The 19,786-nt window shown below is 47.8% G+C and overlaps 1 protein-coding gene, 1 non-coding gene and 1 pseudogene across 2 annotated transcripts in view; 1 reads left to right on the forward strand and 2 right to left on the reverse strand.

Moving 5' to 3' along the window:
- The window catches only part of LOC136324997 (maestro heat-like repeat-containing protein family member 1), an 88,898-nt gene that overhangs the window by 27,437 nt on the left and 41,675 nt on the right, over positions 1–19,786 (forward strand). The window contains exons 4-16 of the mRNA XM_066258625.1: positions 448–558; positions 1,511–1,584; positions 7,686–7,799; positions 8,004–8,048; positions 8,846–8,984; positions 10,233–10,276; positions 11,430–11,589; positions 12,073–12,125; positions 12,702–12,818; positions 14,939–15,055; positions 18,256–18,375; positions 18,733–18,885; positions 19,608–19,733. Of these exons, the coding sequence (XP_066114722.1) occupies positions 448–558; positions 1,511–1,584; positions 7,686–7,799; positions 8,004–8,048; positions 8,846–8,984; positions 10,233–10,276; positions 11,430–11,589; positions 12,073–12,125; positions 12,702–12,818; positions 14,939–15,055; positions 18,256–18,375; positions 18,733–18,885; positions 19,608–19,733 (1,373 nt within the window). The remainder of the gene's footprint in view (positions 1–447; positions 559–1,510; positions 1,585–7,685; positions 7,800–8,003; positions 8,049–8,845; positions 8,985–10,232; positions 10,277–11,429; positions 11,590–12,072; positions 12,126–12,701; positions 12,819–14,938; positions 15,056–18,255; positions 18,376–18,732; positions 18,886–19,607; positions 19,734–19,786) is intronic.
- On the reverse strand, positions 3,041–3,629 carry LOC136323755 (actin-related protein 2/3 complex subunit 3 pseudogene; annotated as a pseudogene).
- On the reverse strand, positions 3,978–4,053 carry TRNAS-GGA (transfer RNA serine (anticodon GGA)). The gene has a single exon. It is a non-coding gene; the product is annotated as a tRNA-Ser (tRNA).

Raw genomic sequence — 19,786 nt, forward strand, 5'->3', positions numbered from 1 at the left:
AGGCAAGATGCAAAGTAACCCATGTGAACTTTGCCTGCAATTCAGTGCATCTCAAAGGGCTTGGACATTGTCCCACCCGCGCCCCTTTTGTTCCCACCCCATTCACCTGGGGTTGTCTTCTCTTCTCCTTTGGTGATCCCCAAGTCAGAAAGGTGGTGATGTGATTACAGTACTCATGGTCATGAAAGAGGTCCTGACCTATGGGAGGGCACAGCTATGGGTGGGGCAGGTGAAGGGCAGTCCTTGCTGGGGAAGAGCGTCTGCCCCCATGCTTGGCACGTGGTAAATGCTGGACAAACACTGGCTCTCTTTCTTCCTTATTTTCTCTAACCTAATGGGCCCTAATTTATCTTGCCCATGGGATCAGTTGTTTGCCATGAGCATGATTTACTCCTCCTTACCACCTGCCACTCACACATGACTCTCTTTACCCATGTCCTCTTATAGCCTGGTTATACAGTGATCAGCTGGTTGTCTTAATGCAAAAGTTCGCGGAGTCCAACGATCCAGGCAAGATGGTATTAGCCCTTCAAGTATTCACAAAAGTGTTCGAGAATGGTGAGTGGGAACTGAGCCTGCACCTAGGGATCTTCTTTCTCGTGAGATCTCCTTTGTCTGGGAGATACTCCCATACAGTAGTTAAAAATACAGCTTGAAGCTCAATGGGCTCATATCTTGGCTTTGACTCTTACTAGCTGTGCACACTGGGGCCCATTACTTTTAGTCTGTACCTCTCTTTCCTCATTTGAACAATGCAGGTAACAGAATACTGACCCTTAGGCATTTTAGTGAGTTAAATGAGAAAACGTGACGTGCTGAGGCCAGTGCTTACTCTGTAGTCAGTCTGCAGTGGTTTAGTGTGTGATTACTATCTTGGAGTGTAGGCTTCAGTTGCAGTCAGGTGCTCAAACCTCTACTGTGTGCCTAGCACAGGGTGAGGCACAGAAAATACACACATGAATAAGATACAACCCTTCCTCTCAAGGAACTCACTATTAAGTAGGGAAGAGGAGGCTGTTCACACAGCAGAATGGTGCATGATAATACGTGCTAAGTTACTTCAATGTGAGCATGGCAATGGGCAACGAGTGCAGAGAAGGCAACAGTCAGGGGAGACAGGACTGACTAGGAGCTGTCCTGAGAGCAGGCAGGGGACCGAGTCAGCAGAGGGAGCTCACACAGAAGAGCAGTGCTTGCAGTTCCGAAGGGTGAGGTGTGAGGTGTGCAGAGGGCGAGGGGAATAGCTCACCTGGAAAGGCGGTATGTGTGGGCAGTCCTGGGAGACTGGCAAGGGCTGACACTCAAGTGCCAGCCTGATGAAGATACTGTTTGAGGCCACTCTTTAGTCTGGTTTGCAGCAGAGGGCTGGAGGAGATAACTTCTGGGGTTTGACCTTGGCTTTGAAGATCGGGACTGTACCTAAAAGCCCTCCTACTGGCTGTCCTCTGCCTCCCAAAGCAAGAGGGGGAGGGAGGACACCGACCCTCATGCACGTCTGTTTTTTCTCTAGTGCCACAGACAGAGGAGCTGCAGTGCAAGGTGATGAATTTCATCATCATGGTGATCCAGAAGGACCACAAGCCAGTGAGCAGAAAGGCAGTGTTCAGGCTGGGAGGGCAGTTGCTGCTTTGAGACCTTGAGGTCTGGTAAAATGGAGAGGGGAGGGTTGTGGGGGACAGGAGAGAGGTAAGGCACCCTCGCCAAGCAGTTCTGGCCTCAGACTGCTGCCCATGGGTTACATTTGGGCTCTTTTAAAAGTGAAAAAGGTTTGTCCTTGGCTGGTTGGCTCAGTGGTAGAGCATTGGCCTGGCGTGTGGAAGTCCCATGTTCGATTCTCGGCCAGGGCACACAGGAGAGGCACCCATTTACTTCTCCACCCCTCCCCCTCTCCTTCCTCTTTGTCTCTCTCTTCCCCTCCTGCAGCCAAGGCTCCATTGGAGCAAAGTTGGCCCGGGCACCATGGCCTCCGCCTCAGGTGCTAGAATGCCTCCGGTTGCAATGGAGCAATGCACCAAATGGGCAGAGCATTGCCCCATAGTGGGCATGCCGGGTGGATCCAGGTGAGGCGAATGGGGGGGAGTCTGTCTCTCTGCCTCCTTGCTTCTCACTTCAGAAATACTAAAAAAAAAAAAAAGTGAGAAAACTTTGACAAGTGGACAGGTGGTTCCTTCATATTTTCTGAGCCTCTTCTCTGGGAAGCATTGTGGTGGGCCCAGTGGGGTCATGGAGCTCTAAAAAATACTAATTCTGTCTCCTGAGGATTCACAGTTTGCTTGGGGAGAGAAGTCCTCAAACATTGCCTCTGGTGTGGGGTCTGAGAAGCCATATATATATTGTTTTCTTTTTTAAAAATATTTTTTTGTATTTCAATTACAGGTGACATACAATATTATGTTAGTTTCAGGTGTACAACTCAGTTATTACAGATTTATTTATATAACTTATGAAGTGATATTCCCAATAAATCTGTTGTGTCTGACACCACACATAGGTATTACACCATTATGGACTGGATGCTTTATGCTGTAACTCACATCCCATGACAGTTCTGTAACTACCAATCTGTACTTCTTAATTGCTTCACCTTTTCACCCATTCCCCCACCCCTTCTCCCATCTGACAACCATCAACATGTCCTCTGTGTCTATGGGTGTGTCTCAGTTCTACTTGTTTATTTTATTTTTTAGATTCCACAGGTAAATGAAATCATATGACATTTGTCTCTGTCTGACTTATTTCAGTCAGCACAATACCCTCTATGTCCATCCATCTTGTTGTTGGCAAGATTTCAATCTTTTTTTGGTTGAGTCATATTTCTTTGTATATATATGCACCACTTTTTCTCTTTTTTGTGTTAGAAACTTTTTTATTACTTATTAAGCCCAGCTTGATACTTCAGAAAATTTTAAACTACCTTTTTACAATTTATTTCCTCCCCCCTTCAATTCTTGCTAATGAACTTTTCAAGTAAAGACACATTTACTTCTCTCTTCTCTGTAAAGACTTTATGAAAGAAAGGCAAGCAGTGGTGTCCGTCTTGCTATAAAACCCTGGCTATGGCTGTGGAAACAGCATCTGCCCAGGCTCCTTTTTTCTGTCCAGGTCCTGAAAGACTCTTGTTCATGAATTGTCTCTTCACAAAGCAAGTCCACCACTTGCTGGGTATATCATTCTAAGTCTTGAAAACTTTCTCACACAGTCTCAGTCCAGTCTCTTGCCTTAGCTATTGTAGACAGGCCCTCACCACTTCGTCTTTTTGTTTATTTGCAGGTTTGGTATAAGTTGCGTTAAGTGGTAAAACAGGCTCTCCAGGAATGGGGAAATTAGTGCTTCCCAGTGTGTACATTTCTTTTTCACTTTTGCTTTGGAATCAGACTTTTGGAGTTTTTTAGGCACTCAGAAATGTAGAGAGTTATGAATTCAAGGTTCTATCAGCCTAATTCGTAATTTTGTAGTTTGTGAAGAAGACATTGGCTTTGAAGTAATAGACAGTTTCCTCCACAATGTCTATATCTTTTGAGTCTCTAGGAGCAGGTCTTTGAACTGACTTCTGATAGGCAACAGTGCTATGTTTCCAATGGGTTTGGTTTTGGGTTCCATGAGAGAAGAGTGGTAAGCTGGCATCTTGGTGGCCCCTGAGTCTAAGTGTCAACGCAGATCACCACTTCTTTATCCATTCATCTATTTTTATTTTTTATTTTTCCGAAGCCAGAAATGGGGAGGCAGTCAGACAGACTCCCACATGTACCCGACCAGGATCCACCCGGCACGCCCACCAGGGGGCGATGCTCTGCCCATCTGGGGTGTTGCTCTGTTGCGACCAGAGCCATTCTAGCGCCTGAGGCAGAGGCCACAAAGCCATCCTCAGTGCCAGGGCCAACTTTGCTCCAATGGAGCCTTGGTTGCGGGAGGGGAAGAGAGGGACAGAGAGGAAGGAGAGGGGGAGGGGTGGAGAAGCAGATGGCGCTTCTCCTGTGTGCCCTGGCCGGGAATCGAACCCGGGACTCCTGCACTCCAGGCCGACGCTCTACCACTGAGCCAACTGGCCAGGGCTATCCATTCATCTCTTGATGGATACTTCAGTTGCTTCTGTAACTTGTGCCTATTGTAAATAATGCTGCAATGAACATTTGGATGCATGTGTGTTTTTCAGTTTAGTGTTTTGGGTTTTTTTATATAAATATCCCAAAGTAGAATTGTTGGGTCTTTCTATGTCTCTCCTTATAGCCTTTGATAGCCTTTGTTTTAAAGTCTAATTTGTCTGGTTTAAGTATTGCTACTGCAGCTTTTTGATTTTTTTTTGTTTCTATTTTCATGAAATATTTTTTCTATCTCTTTACTTGCAGTTTCTCTGTGTCTTTTGATCTGAAGTGAGTCTCTTGTAGGCAGCATATGTAAGGATACTGTGTTTTTATCCATTCAATCACCCTATGTCTTGATTGGAGCCTTTAATTTATTTGCATTTAACCCTTTGAGTAGTATGAACGTTCTTGTATGTCCTCGTGTCTCCTGACCATCCAGAGTACAATCGTACAAAAATTTCTATTTTAAAAATATGTAAGGCTGCCTGACCTGGCAGTGGCGCAGTGATAGAGCATCGGACTGGGATGCAGAGGACCCAGATTCGAGACCCCGAGGTCACCAGCTTGAGTGCGGGCTCATCTGGTTGAGCAAAGCTCACCAGCTTGAACCCAAGGTCGCCGACTCGAGCAAAGGGTTACTCAGTCTGCTGAAGGCCCGCGGTCAAGGCACATATGAAAAAGCAATCAATGAACAACTAAGGTGTCGCAACGAAAAACTGATGATTGATGCTTCTCATCTCTCTCCATTCCTGTCTGTCCTTATCTATCCCTCTCTGACTCTCTCTCTGTCACTGTAAAAAAAAAAAAAATGTAAGGCCAAAATTGAGACTCATGGACATGGACAGGAATGCAGTGGTTACCAGGGGGGAGCGGGGAAAGGGGGCACAAAGAAAACCAAATAGAAGGTGACGGAGGACAATTTGACTTTGGGTGATGGGTATGCAACATAATCAAATGTCAAAATGATCTGGAGATGTTTTCTCAGAACCTATGTACTCACATTGATCAATGTCACCCTGTTAAAATTAATTGTCTAAATAAAATTAAAAGTAGAAAAAAATGTGTAAGACAACATTTAAAAAAGGCAAATATATGTTCTTCTTGTTTCCATAAGTTGGTTATCAAATATGATTTTGACTTTATAAAACTGTAACTGGAACTAATTTCAGTTTTGTTTTTTTTTTAAATATATATTTTTTTTATTTTTATTTTTTTTTAATTATTTTTATTTATTTATTCATTTTTAGAGGAGAGAGAGAAAGATTGAGAGAGAGAGAGAGAGAGAGAGAGAGGAGCAGGAAGCTTCAACTCCCATATGTGCCTGGACCAGGCAAGCCCAGGGTTTTGAACTGGCAACGTCAGTGTTTCCAGGTCGACACTTTATCCACTTTGCCACCACAGGTCAGGCTAATTTCAGTTTTTGAAAAAAAAAACTCACTCCTGGGGGTCAGTGAGCATGAAAAGTACTCACTAGTCAAAGGGTTAAACTAATTGTGGATAGATATTTAGTTATTGCCTTTTCATATTTTTATTTATTTATTTATTTTTATTTTTTATTTTTTGTATTTTTCTGAAGCTGGAAACGGGGAGAGACAGTCAGACAGACTCCCGCATGCGCCTGACCAGGATCCACCCGGCACGCCCACCAGATGCTCTGCCCACCAGAGGGCGATGCTCTGCCCCTTCGGGGGGGGGGGGTCGCTCTGCTGCGACCAGAGCCACTCTAGCGCCTGGGGCAGAGGCCAAGGAGCCATCCCCAGCGCCCGGGCCATCTTTGCTCCAATGGAGCCTTGCCTGCGGGAGGGGAAGAGAGAGACAGAGAGGAAGGAGGGGGGTGGGGTAGAGAAGCAAATGGGTGCTTCTCCTATGTGCCCTGGCCGGGAATCGAACCTGGGTCCCCCACACGCCAGGCTGACGCTCTACCGCTGAGCCAACCAGCCAGGGCCCCTTTTCATATTTTTAATCTTGTCTTCCTCCTCTTCTTCTTAAAGAAGATCTTTTAACATTTCATGTAATACTAGTTTGTTGGTGATGAACTCCTTTAGCTTTTTCTTGTCTGGAAAGCTCTTTATCTATCCTCCTACTCTAAATGATAACTTTGCTGAGTAGAGTAATTTTGGTTATAGGTCCTTGCTTTTCATCACTGAGTATTTCTTGTCAATCCCATCTGGCCTGCAAAGTTTATATTGAGAAGTCAGTTGCAGTCTTATGGTAGCTCCCTTATAGGTAACCAACTGCTTTCCTCTTGCTGCTTTTAAGACTCTCTTTGTTAACCTTTTACATTTAAATTATGATGTGTCTTGCTGTGGGCATCTCTGGATTCATCTTGTTTGGGACTGTGCGCTTCTTGGACTTAGATGTTTATTCCTTCACCAAGTTAGGGAAGATTTCCATCATTACTTATTTTCAAATAGGTTTTTAATTCCTTACTGTTTCTCTCCTCCTTCCAGCACCCCCATGATGCAAATATTTGTATACTTTATGTCATATCAGAGCCTTTTAAACTATCCTCATTTTGGGGGCATTCTGTTTCCTTTTTGCTGTTCTGATTGGCTGTTTTCTGCTACTTTATCTTCCACGTTACAGATTCAGTACTCTGTGAGGAACTGTATTTTTACCAAGCTGTGCAGCCATTGTTGTAAACAGCAGAGATTTCCAGCTCTGGATCACAGAGGACAGGGGAACAATGGAGCAGGAGAGCAGTGGTTTGAGGTGCCAAATGGATGACAGTGGCGTTATCCCTAAACACAAAAGTCCAAAAACTTCAGAAAGTTAATGGAGAGCTTGGAGTCTTGAGGGCTGGGCCTCTGGACTTGTGAGATTTGTTCCTGGTTTTCCCTGGGAAAGCCAGAACATGGCACTGTTTAAAAAAAAATTTTTAAGACTTTATTCATTTTAGAGAGAGAGAGACAAAGCACACACATGAACAAGAGAAAGAGAGAGAGAGAGATGGGGGAAGGAGCAGGAAGCATCAACTCCCATATGTGCCTTGACCAGGCAAGCCCAGGGTTTCGAACCACCGACAACCTCAGTGTTCCAGGTCAATGCTCTTATCCACTGTGCCAGCACAGCCAGGCATCCCCAAACTACTGCCCGCGGGCCGCATGCGGCCCCCTGAGGCTATTTATCCGGCTTCCTGCCACACTTCTGGAAGGGGCACCTCTTTCATTGGTGGTCAGTAAGAGGAGCACTGTATGTGGCGGCCCTCCAACAGTCTGAGGGACAGTGAACTGGCCCCTTGTGTAAAAAGTTTGGGGACCCCTGGTGGGACCTTTATTGGGCCTAGATTCTCCCGCTATCCAATGCTCCTGCTAATTTTCATAGCTCTGGAGAGATAAGGTGTGGGCAAGCTAAGTGCTTAGAGTTTTCTAGAGGGATGGTGGGAGCTAAGGTGGGTTAGAACTTCGGGGTGAAGTACAAACGTGGTCAGGTTCATTGGCTGGTGGTCTGTCAATATCTGGAGTCACACGGGGCTTGCAGTCAGGAGAACTGAGTCCGTCACCTACTTTGGTGCTTTGTGTCGTCACCTGGAGCGTGAGGGTCATACTGGGAGTCCCTGACCTGCCTTCCTGTCTTGCCATGTAATGATCTGTGACCCCACAGGTGCCGAAGGCCCTCTTGCACTTCATTGAGAAGCTGGGCATGCACAACTACCTGGACCTGCCTGAGGGGAACTCTGTCATTGACTATGCCATCAAGATCCAGTCTGACTCTTCAGTGAGCAGGGCCTGGGCAGGGAGGGTCCCGGGGGTGGGAGCAGGCCTCAGGGGAGGAGATGAGAGAAGGAGAATTGGGAGCAGAAGGGGAAGAGGAGCGTATGCCTAGCACAGGTGTGATTAGTGAGCCAGGGGAGGCTTTGAACTCAGAGACTTAGCTAACATTGGTTTCAGATTTAAATTTTTCCTTTCTTTTAAATTCCAGAATGAAGAAGGAATTAGAATAATGTGTTCCAGAATCCTACAGATGGTACAAACAGCAAGGGTCAAACAGGCCTCTCCATATTTCCCATGCACTCTCTCCATATTCTCCCCGGGCTCCCAGATCACTCCCCCGACCCTCAGACTGTACTCGGCACCCTGCACCATCTGACCCCTGTGCTGTCTCGCCCACCCCTCGCCACCTCCATTTGGTTCTACTCAAGTTCCTGGGTTCCTCTGAGTGGTGCTCAAGACCACAAAAGAGGGTCACGGGTGGTGGGCCTGGAGGCCTGAGCTTGAGTTCTGCTCAGCCAGTTTCTAGACTTAAAATGTCAAGTGACTTGTTCTCCCAGCTGCAGTTTTTTCTTTTGTACAATAAAAATAAAAAGGTGTGTGTGTGTGGGGGGGTGACTATATTCCCTGCCTGTTGTTAGCTACCCCTGGAAATTCTTGGAGGCTCCTATGAGCTGACGTGTGTCAGAGCTAAGTAAGGGGCTGAGGGAGGGAAAGGATATCAGTTTCCTCTCCCTCCCAGTAAGCTCTGCCTCCTGACCATCAGCATGTCTCTGCCCCTGGAAGGTGGTTACAAGTCACACATTCCCAATTTCAAGAAGCCTTCATCTGTCAAGCCCTTCCTGCTGTAATTTTAATAAGGACCTTGGTTATATTTTACCAATATGGACTGGGAAGGGAGGGAGAGAGAAATGACCATGAATGCATTAGGAGGCTGTGTACAGAGGCCTCAAATGCCCCTCCAGGAATGGAAGACAAGGTCATGGGTTTGGAGAACTTACGACTGGGGCTGCTTAGGGCATGCATTGAACTTCTTGCCATATCTCCTGCCAGGTGTCCTTACCCAAACTGCTCACTTCGCCTTCGTGCTTCATCTTCGCCTTCGTGCTTGTGAGTGGTATAGTCACAGAAATGGCTCTGGAGACCCACTCCCAGGGCAGGACTCCCTACCTCGACTGCTTTCAAGACAGCTGTAAGTACAAGGGTGGGCAGCCTGCAGTGAGGGGCTCGCTGTGAAGGCTCAGGCTGCTGTGGGCATGGAGTGGTGGGGAGAGAGGCTGGCTGAGACACTGCAGGGGTAGTGGGTGTGGGGGAGCGGGTTCAGTCCTGAGGAGGAGGCAGCAGATCCCGAGCCTGGGCAGTGGCGGCAAGAGTAAGACAAAGGCCTGACCTGTGGTGGCGCAGTGGATAAAGCGTCAACCTGGAAATGCTGAGGTCGCCGGTTCAAAACCCTGGGCTTACCTGGTCAAGGCACATATGGGAGTTGATGCTTCCAGCTCCTCCCCCTTCTCTCTCTCTGTCTCTCTCTCTCTCTCCTCTCTAAAAATGAATAAAAAATAAAAAATAAATAAAAAAAAAAAAGAGTAAGACAAAGGTTAAGGCAGCACTGTAAGGCTATTTGACTCCATGACTGTAAAGAAGACACCTCTGGGCCCTGGCCGGTTGGCTCAGTGGTAGAGCGTCGGCCTGGCGTGCAGAAGTCCCGGGTTTGATTCCCCAGGACACACAGGAGAAGCGCCCATCTGCTTCTCCACCCCTCCCCCTCTCCTTCCTCTCTGTCTCTCTCTTCCCCTCCTGCAACCAAGGCTCCATTGGAGCAAAAGATGGCCCGGGCACTAGAGTGGCTCTGGTCGCGACAGAGCGACGCCCCGGATGGGCAGAGCATCGCCCCCTGGTGGGCATGCCGGGTGGATCCCGGTCCGGCGCATGCGGGAGTCTGTCTGTCTGTCTTTCCCTTTCCAGCTTCAGAAAAATACAAAAAAAAAAAAAAAAAAGAAGACACCTCTGGGATATTCAGTTCCTTTTTACCTTTACTCCTGCTAATGCTGGAGTTGAGAAGTACAAATATCATTCATTACTGAGTAAAGAATACACAGTCATTTCTGAACCATAGTTCTTCCTTTGCCCCAGAACTGAGCCTCACCCTCTGCTCAACCCATCCCCAACCTCTATTCCCAGTGGGGTCAGTGTTAGAGTTAGCAGGTACTGTGCTCAGCACAGTAGTTGGTGTGTGCCTAATAATATAGGCTGAAAATGTAATGGTTCGTTTTTTAAGCAGAGCCAAAATGTCACGAGTCCCCCATGGTATTGGCACTGATGTTTTCGTCTCCACTCTGCTCTTTCTCCTCCTCTGAAGCACCGATGGGGAGCTGACAGTGGAGGTGGAGCATTCTGGAGCATGCACTCACTCTCTCCATCTTTTATCTTCTCTTTAACTTAGCCACCAAGCTGATCTCCCCAGAGGAAGTCCTGACCTCTCTTGTGGTAAGTGATGCTGGAGGCCTGAGCTTGAGTTCTGCTCAGCCAGTTTCTAGACTTAAAATGTTGAGTGACTTGTTCTCTCAGCTGCAGTTTTTTCTTTTGTAAAATAAAAATAAAAGGGTGTGTGTGTGGGGGTGACTATATTCCCTGCCTGTTGTTAGCTACCACTGGAAATTCTTGGAGGCTCCTATGAGCTGACGTGTGTCAGAGCTAAGTAAGGGGCTGAGGGAGGCTCCATCCATCCCTTCCCTTATCCACCCCAGTCATCCCTTCATCCCTCCATCCATCATTCTACAGATAGTGGAGTACTCTATTACAGGCACTATGGTGGATATGGAATTAAAAGGTAGGGCCTAGGATCTTGAGTGCTGAAGAACTTGAAAGGGAAGTGGGCGCATAGTGGTGGGGTCTGGTGATGGGGAAGGGGTGAAGGGTGGGAGAGGCCTAGCCTGTCTCCTATGTGGCCTTATTGTGAGCTGCTCTCTGTTGACCTTGGACAAGTCTACATGCTTTTCTGGATCTCTGTTGTTGTTTTTTTGTTTTTTTTCCTTTAAAATCTTATTTTGTTAATTTTACAGAGAGGAGAGATGGGTGGAGGGATGGCTCAAGAAGTACAACTCATAGTTGCTTCACTTTAGTTGTTTATTGACTGCTTGTCATATGTCCCTTGACTGGTTTAGGCCAGGACTTCCAACCAGTGACTCAGCATTCTCGGTCGGTGCTTTATCCATTACGCCTCCAAGGTCAGGCCTGGATCCCTGAGTTCTCTGTCTTCCTGGATATTATGTGTTAGAATTGTGAACACTTGGGGTGACAGAGGTAGGCCTGCCCTTGAGGTGTTCACAGTCTTAGAGGGGAAGACAAGCTTGGGAGTAACCATGTATCCAGTGTGATAAGTGTACTAATAGATGAATGCACAGGGTGCAGTGGTATCTTAGAAGAGCAGTGCGCTGCCGGGGTACCCAGGAGTCAGGAAGGCCTCACAGAAGGGGTGATGCTTTTAGAGTATCTTGGAGGATGTTAGAGTTCAACAGGTGGAAAAGAATGTGGAGGGCGTAAGCTCCAGCTCTATCATTCTGTGGGTTTTTTCTCATTTTCTTCCTTCTCTTGCCTTAAATCCTGCCTCTGTCTCCTGCTTGCTGCTCTTGCTTCTCAGGTGTTTTCTCGGAAGCCCTACAGGGAAAAGACGTTTGGGGCAAACGCTCTACGGCTCCTAGATGCCCTGCACCCTCTCACCTCCCAGCACCGCCCTATCTACAAAAAAGTGGGCCAGCTGTGGAGGATGGAGATCCCCCAGATGTTGAAGACACTGGATGGTAAGGGGTTGTTTAGGAGAGGGGAGGAGTGGAGCTGGGGCAGGGGGCCGACTCCAGAAGAGATGGAGGCTCGAGGTGCAGGATGGACCTTCCTTGGGGTGAGGAAAACTGGGACCATCCTCTCTGTCCCTCTGCGATGCTGTAGGATGGGTCTGCTTATTTGGCTGATGTTCTGCACTGAGAGGAGTTGAAGACCGGGCTTCTGTGGCTCCAGAGTTCCCAGAACGATTTCTGCCCATTCTTTGGGGCGGAGGATCAGGGAAGAGTGTGGGCTTTTGAAACAAACAGACCAGTTTTGTGCCCTGGCTCTGACACTGGCTAGCTGTGTCTGTTTGGCTTTGGCTAGTCATCCATCTTCTGGAGACTGTGAAGTGCGAGAGCGATTATTCTGTAGGCTCAGCATCACCTAGTGTTCACATGGGTTTCCCATTCTCCTGGCTGGGGCCTTCCTGTTGGGTGGTCCCGTGCTCTGTTTTCTCCTAGATCACACTGAGCAGAGCCTGAATCAAGAGGAGTGGGAGGACACGCTGCTCTGGGTAAGCACTCCCCAAGTGCTCCCTCCCTCCACACTTGCCTTCCTCCTCTCTTCAGATTGATGAGAGGGGATGGCCCCATGCCCCACAAACTGAGGCCACTTTCAAGGTCTTTCCCGCTCAGGAGAACCTCTCTTTGTGGTCCCCGTGCCTCCTGGCCCTGCATCAGAGGATCTGACTATCCTAAGCCTTGGCTCACCTTCCCCACCCTTGAGGCCCTATGTCTAAAATAGAGGAAGTGAAAGGGCCCTAGCATTGTGTCCTTGGGCAAAGTCATTTAGCTGTTCCATGTCTCAGGTTTTTCATCTGGAAGTAAGTCCTGTCTTTCAGAATTCAATAGGATGATATGGGCGAGCCCTTCCCATGTAAATTGGGAAGGGCTTCACACATGTAACTGGCATGAACATCCTGTCACTGTGCTATCATTCTCCAGTCCCGACTAGCCCCACCATGTGTTTCACCTTTTCCCCCTAAGTCACAGACCATGGCCCCTGTCTCTTCTTCTTGACCCCACTTCTGTGGGGCAGAGAAGGCCTAACACTGTCCTTTGAGGTCATCTTCTCCCTTCCCCTTCCTCAGTTTTTACATGAGACATTAGTGGCCACTAAGAATGACCACTGGGTGCAGCGCCTCATCAGAGTTGTCTTGGCGAGGATAAATTATTTCAGCAACGATGACTACGACGACGACGATAAGGTGTGTCTGGCTATGCAGTGGTTGCGGGGGGGGGGGTAGGGAGGAGGGTGGAGGAGGAGCCAGGGGTCACACGGGGGGCTGTAGAAATATGCATGAAGGGCAGGCCTTGCGGGAAAAGCAAACTGCTGTTCCTGCAGCCTAGGGGTCGAGGGGTAGAGAGGACCAGGGGCTGGTGGTCACACTGGCACGACAGACATATCGATGTGTCTTACATTTGTGTTTTAGGCTTTTATCAAGAGCTTTGCTGTCTCGTCTTACTTGAACCTCCCTGTATGCTGTTAACAGAATGGAGCTGGTACTTGGGTATAGTGAAAAGATGATTGATTTTAAAACAGATTTAAACAAGTTAATCCAAGTAATATTGTATTTGAGGGCATACCATAGACTAGGGACTGTGCTTCATGTTGAGGATACAGAGCTGAGGAAGAAGAAATGTGGGCTCCTTTCCTCACAGAGCACAGGGTCTGTGGTAGTGGAGGCCTGCGTCCTGTCCTGACTTCTCCATGGGCTCCCAGTTCAGTCTGGATTAAGTGTGTAGCATCCTTGTGATTTCAGTTGCCTCACTTAGGAAGCAGCAATCGCTAATTCTGCATCACAGGAGAGTGACTGAGGACTGAACAAGGATGCTAGTGAATGTGCTTTAACTCCAAAGCCTAAACCTGATAGCTGTTGTTACTCCTTCCTTGCAGATTGAAAACACAATTTGGAGGGATTTCTAGTCTTAAGCAAATGACTGGTAAAACTGGCACTTGAATCCAGATTTCTTGATTTCGAATCTTGTTTTTCTATTACCAAGCAACACTTCATTTGGGTTCTGGGGAAGAACGTTTCCAGGAAAGAGGCCTTATTTCCAAGACTGCTCTATAATTATTAACAGATATTTATGAAGCACCTTCTGTATGCACATCTTTGTAGTTGGTAGAATAAAGATACAGAACAAAGCAAGCAGAAGTTCCGATGATCAATTCAGTTATTAAAAATGTGTACTACATGCCTGTATCTGCTATAGGCATGTATAGGCCCAGACCCTGGGCCGACACCAGTACTCATGGAAAAGGCACCGGCTCTGCCTTCAGGAAATCATGGTCTGCCTGAGTGAACAGACAACAAAGTGGGCAGTTATTCTAAGCACTGTGTCAGGATGGAAGTCTGCACTGTGTCTTGGGAGCACAGGGAAGGGCTGTGGGACTGGACAGAGGAGCTTTCTTAGAGGCTATGCACTGCTTAGGGTTGCTCAAGACTGTTCTGATCCTGGCACTGAAAGTTCAGTGTCTAGGGAACCGCTTCCGTCCTAGGCACACCGGGAAGATGGGGCTCCTGCCGAGGAGTGAGTCAGGCTGGGAGACCAGTAGTCCTTGGCCAGCTAAGCAGAAGTGTGGGTGCCTTTAGTCAGGTTTGACTGATGCAGAGCCTAAGGTGAGAGCTCTCGTCAAGTGACTTAGCAAGGAAGTGCTCTCAGGAGAAGTTGTGCTAGAGCACAGGGATGCAGATTAGGGGAGAGGAGAGTCTGAGCAAGGATGTGTCCTGATCCCATCAGAGCCCTGGGTGAAACTTCAGGGCAGAGTCTATCCAGCCTGGAGTAAAGTGTGGGGCTGTACCCTCACATCCCCCATCCTTCCGCTTGTCAGTCATTGGCTCCAGGATTTCAGGGTTGGTCTGGGACAGGGAGGGGAGAAGGAATAATGCAGCACCCGGCACCTGGGCAAGGAGGCCCCACTCAGCTCAGGGCAGCTCTGTCCCAAAGGCAACAGAGGGCAGCTCTTCACAGAATGCCTGCAGCAGTTGAAGGGAGAACCCTCAGGTTGGGACAAGGCACCATGAGTGTCTGCCAGAGCAGGAAAGGTGCCCACAGGGAGGGGTTGTCAGGAAGTGAGTTTAGGCATCAGGGAAAGTTCCTAAAGGATGAGCCCTAAGGGGCTGAGAAATTAGAAATGCTGCTTTCTCTTCCCTCTCACTTGAGCCCCCGTTCTGTAGGTTCCTGCCCTATCCAGATGCCCCCAGAGAGCAAGGAGGCTGGGATGCAGGAAGCGGCTATGGGTGAAGGTGGCGGCGAGCCTTGGAAATGCCTGTCCTAAGCTTGTTCCAAGCTCTGCATGACTCTGCTCTCCTATTCCTCCTAGGCTTTTCTATACAAAGTCTTTGGCTTCAGCCTGCGGGCCTCAAGTCATGAGATCCTGGTCAGGACGATGGTGTCCTACCTTCTCCGTACTTCCAATGAGGAGCTGCAGCAGAGGGAGGTAAGGGAGAAGGCAGTGGCGAAGTGGGGAGCACGTTCAGATTAAGAGGCAGGATGGCAAGGTGGCTAAAGCTCAGACCTTGCAACCAAGCCCTCTGGATTGGAATCCCAGCTCTGCCACCTACCAGCTATGTGGCCTTGAGCAAGGTATTAAACCTCTCTGTGCCTCAGTTTCCTCCTCTGGAAGTGGAGGCTATGGTGCCTTCCTCATGGGATATTTTCTTAAAAGTTCTTTTTTTTTTTTTTTAATTTTAAAATAATTTTATACTTAAGGAAAAAGTCCCAGAGAATTTGTTTCTTCTTCTCTAAGATTCCTAAGATCTTAATGTTTTTCTGTGTTGCTTTATCATTCTCTCTCATGTAAACTTTATAATTTACTTATTAAGTTATTATTGCATTTACTGAATCTGAAATAGAAGCTGAAGTCATGATGTATATGTACCCCTAAATACTTTGTTTTATATTATCTAAAAATAAAATATTCTCTAACATATGCACAGTGCAGTGATCAAAATCAGGAAATTCACATCTATAGCACTGTTATCTAATTTATAGACCCAATTTGCAAATCATCAGTGGTCCCACCAAAGTGTTTCAGAGCTAAAGAAAACATTTCCTGGCCAATTGGCTCAGTGGTAGAGTATTGACCCGGCATGTGTAAGTCCCGGGTTCAATTTCTGGCCAGGGCACACAGGAGAAGTGCCCATCTGCTTCTCTACCCTTCCCCCTTTCCTTTCTCTTTATCTCTCTCTTCCCCTCCCACAGCCAAGACTCCATTGGAGCAGAGTTGGCCTGGGCACTGAGGGTGGCTCTATGGCCTCCACCTCAGGTGCTAGAATGGCTCTGGTTGCAACAGAGCAACCCCCCAGATAGGCAGGGCATTGCCCACTAGTTGGTTTGCTGGGTAGATCTCAGTCTGGCGCATTCAGGAGTCTGTCTCTGCCTTCCTGCTTCTCACTTCAGAAAAAGATGAAAAAAAAAATGAAAAAGAAAACATTTTTTTCTCTGCTCTGGGGTCTAATTCAGAATCAAACAGTGCATTTAGTTATTTATCTGTATTCTTTAATCTAGAACAAGTTACTCATCTTTATCTTTCACAATCTTGACATTTAAAAAAGGTACAAACCATTTTTTGTAGAATGTCCCTCGATATTGATTTGTCTTGCATTTTCCCAAAATGAGATTCAGATCATGCATTTTTGGTGATGTGTTGTAGGATGGTTGTGAGGATTGAAAACATAAAAGCACTTAGAAGAGTGCCTGGCATGTAAGCACTCTGCACGGGGATTATCGGTAGTGTTGGTGTCTGTGCTGTCAGGCTGCCCCTCTCCGGGGCCCTTCCCCTGCCAGGTTCTCAAAGAATCCCTCACCATCACGGGCAGCAACAGGTACTTACCAAGCCCAGGTTACAAGCAGTATCAATGGGGAAATAAGACATATACAGGAGGGAAACAGCTAACTACACAGAATAACCCTACTGAAAACTGCAGGAACAGTCACTGAGGCATAGTGACTATGTGGGCTGGCTGGGACTGGGACTGCTTGGGGCGAGTTTACGAGAAGGATGAAGACAGGTATTCCCATATAACATTGTGAGTCAAGACTCAGGATTGAGAGCTTTTGGGATCATGTCTAGAGAAGAGTCAGTGTCTTGTGGGACTAGGTTGCAGAGTTCTTTGACAAGGATATAGAGGTGACTTCTCTGGCAAGCACTTGGGGATAGATTCGATACAGAAGACAAAAAGGGGAGAGGACGTCCAGGATGGTTCCTGGGCTACTGGTGTTGGTGAGAGGAGGCTGAGACCAGGAACCAAGGACAAAAGGGGGAGCAAAATGATGCATTCTGTGTTTGACTGGGAGGAGTGGGGTGCCACAGTAGAGCCAGGTGGAGATGTCCAGTAGCCATGTAGATGTAGAACTCAGAACTGGGCTGGATGTCTAGATTTAGGAAACAATATTTTCCCAGTCTGTAAAATGGGGGTGATAAAATTTAACTCAAAGCATTAGTGTGAGGATCAATGAGATAGCATGTGTCAGGCTAGTCCAAACTAAGTAGGTAGTATTCCTGTGATGTCAGTTACGATGGTGATAAAGGGGATGAGCAGGATGAGTAGAAGCCATGGCTAAGGGAGGACATAAGAAGAGGGACAGAATAGAAGCTCCTTCTGATACTCCGCTAGTCCCTCCTTTCTAATGAGGTATAATTTTCTCATCTACTTGGCATTTTATCCCTTCTTGAGGACCTGTGTCCTAGAGCCTGTCACTGTCCTGAGATCCCCTCCACTCTGCCTCCTCTTGCTGTAAAGTCTTACCGGTGGTCCTTCCAGCACAAAGAGCCAGTTGGCAAACAGCTGGCACCTGCTTGTCTGTGTTGAGCTTTTTTTTTTTAGCTCTGTGCCCGGTCACCCCTGTTGAGTGAGCTCTTGGAAGAGGCTTGGCTGACACTGAAGCCAAAAGGACCTGCTATGAGGCAGAGGGATTTACGTTCAAGGCAACTCCTGGCTGGAACCACAGAATCACCGAGCCTTGGAGCTGTTGGCTCTCTCAAGGGTGTTGATTCCCAGAGCCTCACTTCCAGTGCCCACTGGCACTAGATCCACTAGCCCTGAAAGCATTTCCACTCAGTTGTCATGCCACTATGCCCGACACAACACACCCAGGCACTCCCTCTTTTATTTCTTCACGACCTAGACCCCTTATCTTGCCTGCCTGTTTGGGTCAGAGTTACTGCTCTTTCCTGTTCGTCTAACTAGAAATATTGGAACCATCTGGAAGTCTTCCCTCTCTTCTGTCCCCTCTCTGATGAGCTCTCCAGTTCGGTCAGTATGGCAGCTGGAATTTGTTCTTTTTCACTCTTCCCTCCGGCAGCTGGAATTTGTTCTTTTTCTCTCTTCCCTCCTCTGAGCAATCATTCTCTTAATTCTTAGTGCATATAAACGTATTCTCTATTTTGCAATGCTGGATTTGATAATACCAAGATTTTGTAAATATGTGACTAATTTATTTAAATAATTTTCTTCTTGAATTACTTCTTGCAAAGATATTTGGTTCTCCACTTGGATTTTAAACATTTCAAGTCTGGGGAACCAGATTTTCCTTCCATTTCTTTTTCTCTCCCTAAATCCTGCTTCTGGGGGGAGCCTAGCAAGCGCTTGGCTCTCCCTGAGCCCTGGCATGTGGTTGAGACTATCCTGGTTACAGGGCATTGCTGTGGCGCTCAGTATCTTGTCCACCAAACATCTGGAGATAGTCCTGAAAGAACTGGAAGAGTGCGGTGCTAGACTCACTGACAGTGACTCATTCATCCTCAAGCTGTCAGAGGTGAGATCATTCTCAGGAAGGGCTGCCGCCTACCACACAAAGCCTTCCAAGGCATCCCTATCACCCCAGCCACCCACTTCTCTGAGGCCTCACGCACCTATAAATGCTTCTCTCTCCCTCTGACCAACTGGGGGAAAGTTTCATCCTCCTTCCCTTTCTCTTGAATCCTCATGTCTGCACTTCAGGCCCTGGTGTCACCAGATGCACCCCTCTCCACACCCCCAACGGCTCACCATTCTGCAGCCCCATCTTCTCTCCCACATCCTCTGGGCAACATTTTCCTCTCTGCACCTCCATTTCCTGTCAGGAAAGAAGGATTGGGCAAGGATCAAGCAAGTTTTCCCCCTTCCTCTACAGGAACATCAGCAAAGGGAGTGGGTGCTGCTCTGTTATACAATCTATTTAAGCTACAGCAAGATTATTTTAAAGAGCAACGGAACCATCTTCATGCATTTAAATGCCATCCTGGCCTTGGTCATGCAACACTACCACAACTGTGTTGTGAAAAAGGTACTTCTTGCTTCCTCTACTTCTTCAACAGCCCATCCCTACCATCTCCTTGCTCCCCTCCAAGAAAACAATGCCTGGCCCTGGTGGGAGTCAGTGGGTGGGGCTAGTACAGGGACTTCTCCCTCATTTCAGTACTTTCTCTTAATCCTGCTACTCTGAGACTCTAACTAGCCCGAGGAGGAGACCACCGTAATTTTAGGTCTGTTGAAGTGTCTCCTTCCCTGCTGGCTTGCGGGGTGCCATGCTTTTGGGCTGTTCGCTGCCCGCTCTGATGAAGGGACAAGTAAAACCTTAATTACCTAATGTGCATAGGAAGGAACGTTCAGGGGAGGTCGAGGGAGCCCCATACTATTCTCTTGCCTTTTCTATTTGTCCAGAGCAGGGGTGCCCAGGGTTGGAGAAGAAGCCCTTTTCATGTCCAACTAGATACCCTTCTGTGGAACTCATTCCAGGGAAAGACAATACCTTGAGAGACAAGGAAGCTACAGCTATCCTAATTCAAGAGTTATACAAGGGGGTCTCTGGAAGCGGGTTGGTGAAAAGGGTGGACCTGTCCCCTGCAGGGCTGCCCTGGGCTGCCCTGAGAGCAAGGGTGCAGAGCGTCAGCCTAAGGAAGGCGACAGGGGGCCTAGCTCCTCATCCCCCAGACCTCGGGTAGGTAGTGCGTCCTGGCTGTGGGCCCATTTCCACCGTGGAGGTCTCTGAGTACACTATTCATTCAGGATGAGTATGTGAAGCTGGATTACCTGAATGCCCTGACCATACTGACAGACACCCTGAGCAGCCAGCAGCACGTGGCCTTTCAATTAGAGTTCCCCCACAAACTCTCGATTTTAGCTTGTATGGTGGTGAGTACCTCTCAGGGGGATGGAGGAGGGAGTGCATGGATAGGGAGGATGGG

Source organism: Saccopteryx bilineata, chromosome 2 (assembly GCF_036850765.1).
Source record: "Saccopteryx bilineata isolate mSacBil1 chromosome 2, mSacBil1_pri_phased_curated, whole genome shotgun sequence".
Lineage (NCBI taxonomy): Eukaryota > Metazoa > Chordata > Mammalia > Chiroptera > Emballonuridae > Saccopteryx > Saccopteryx bilineata.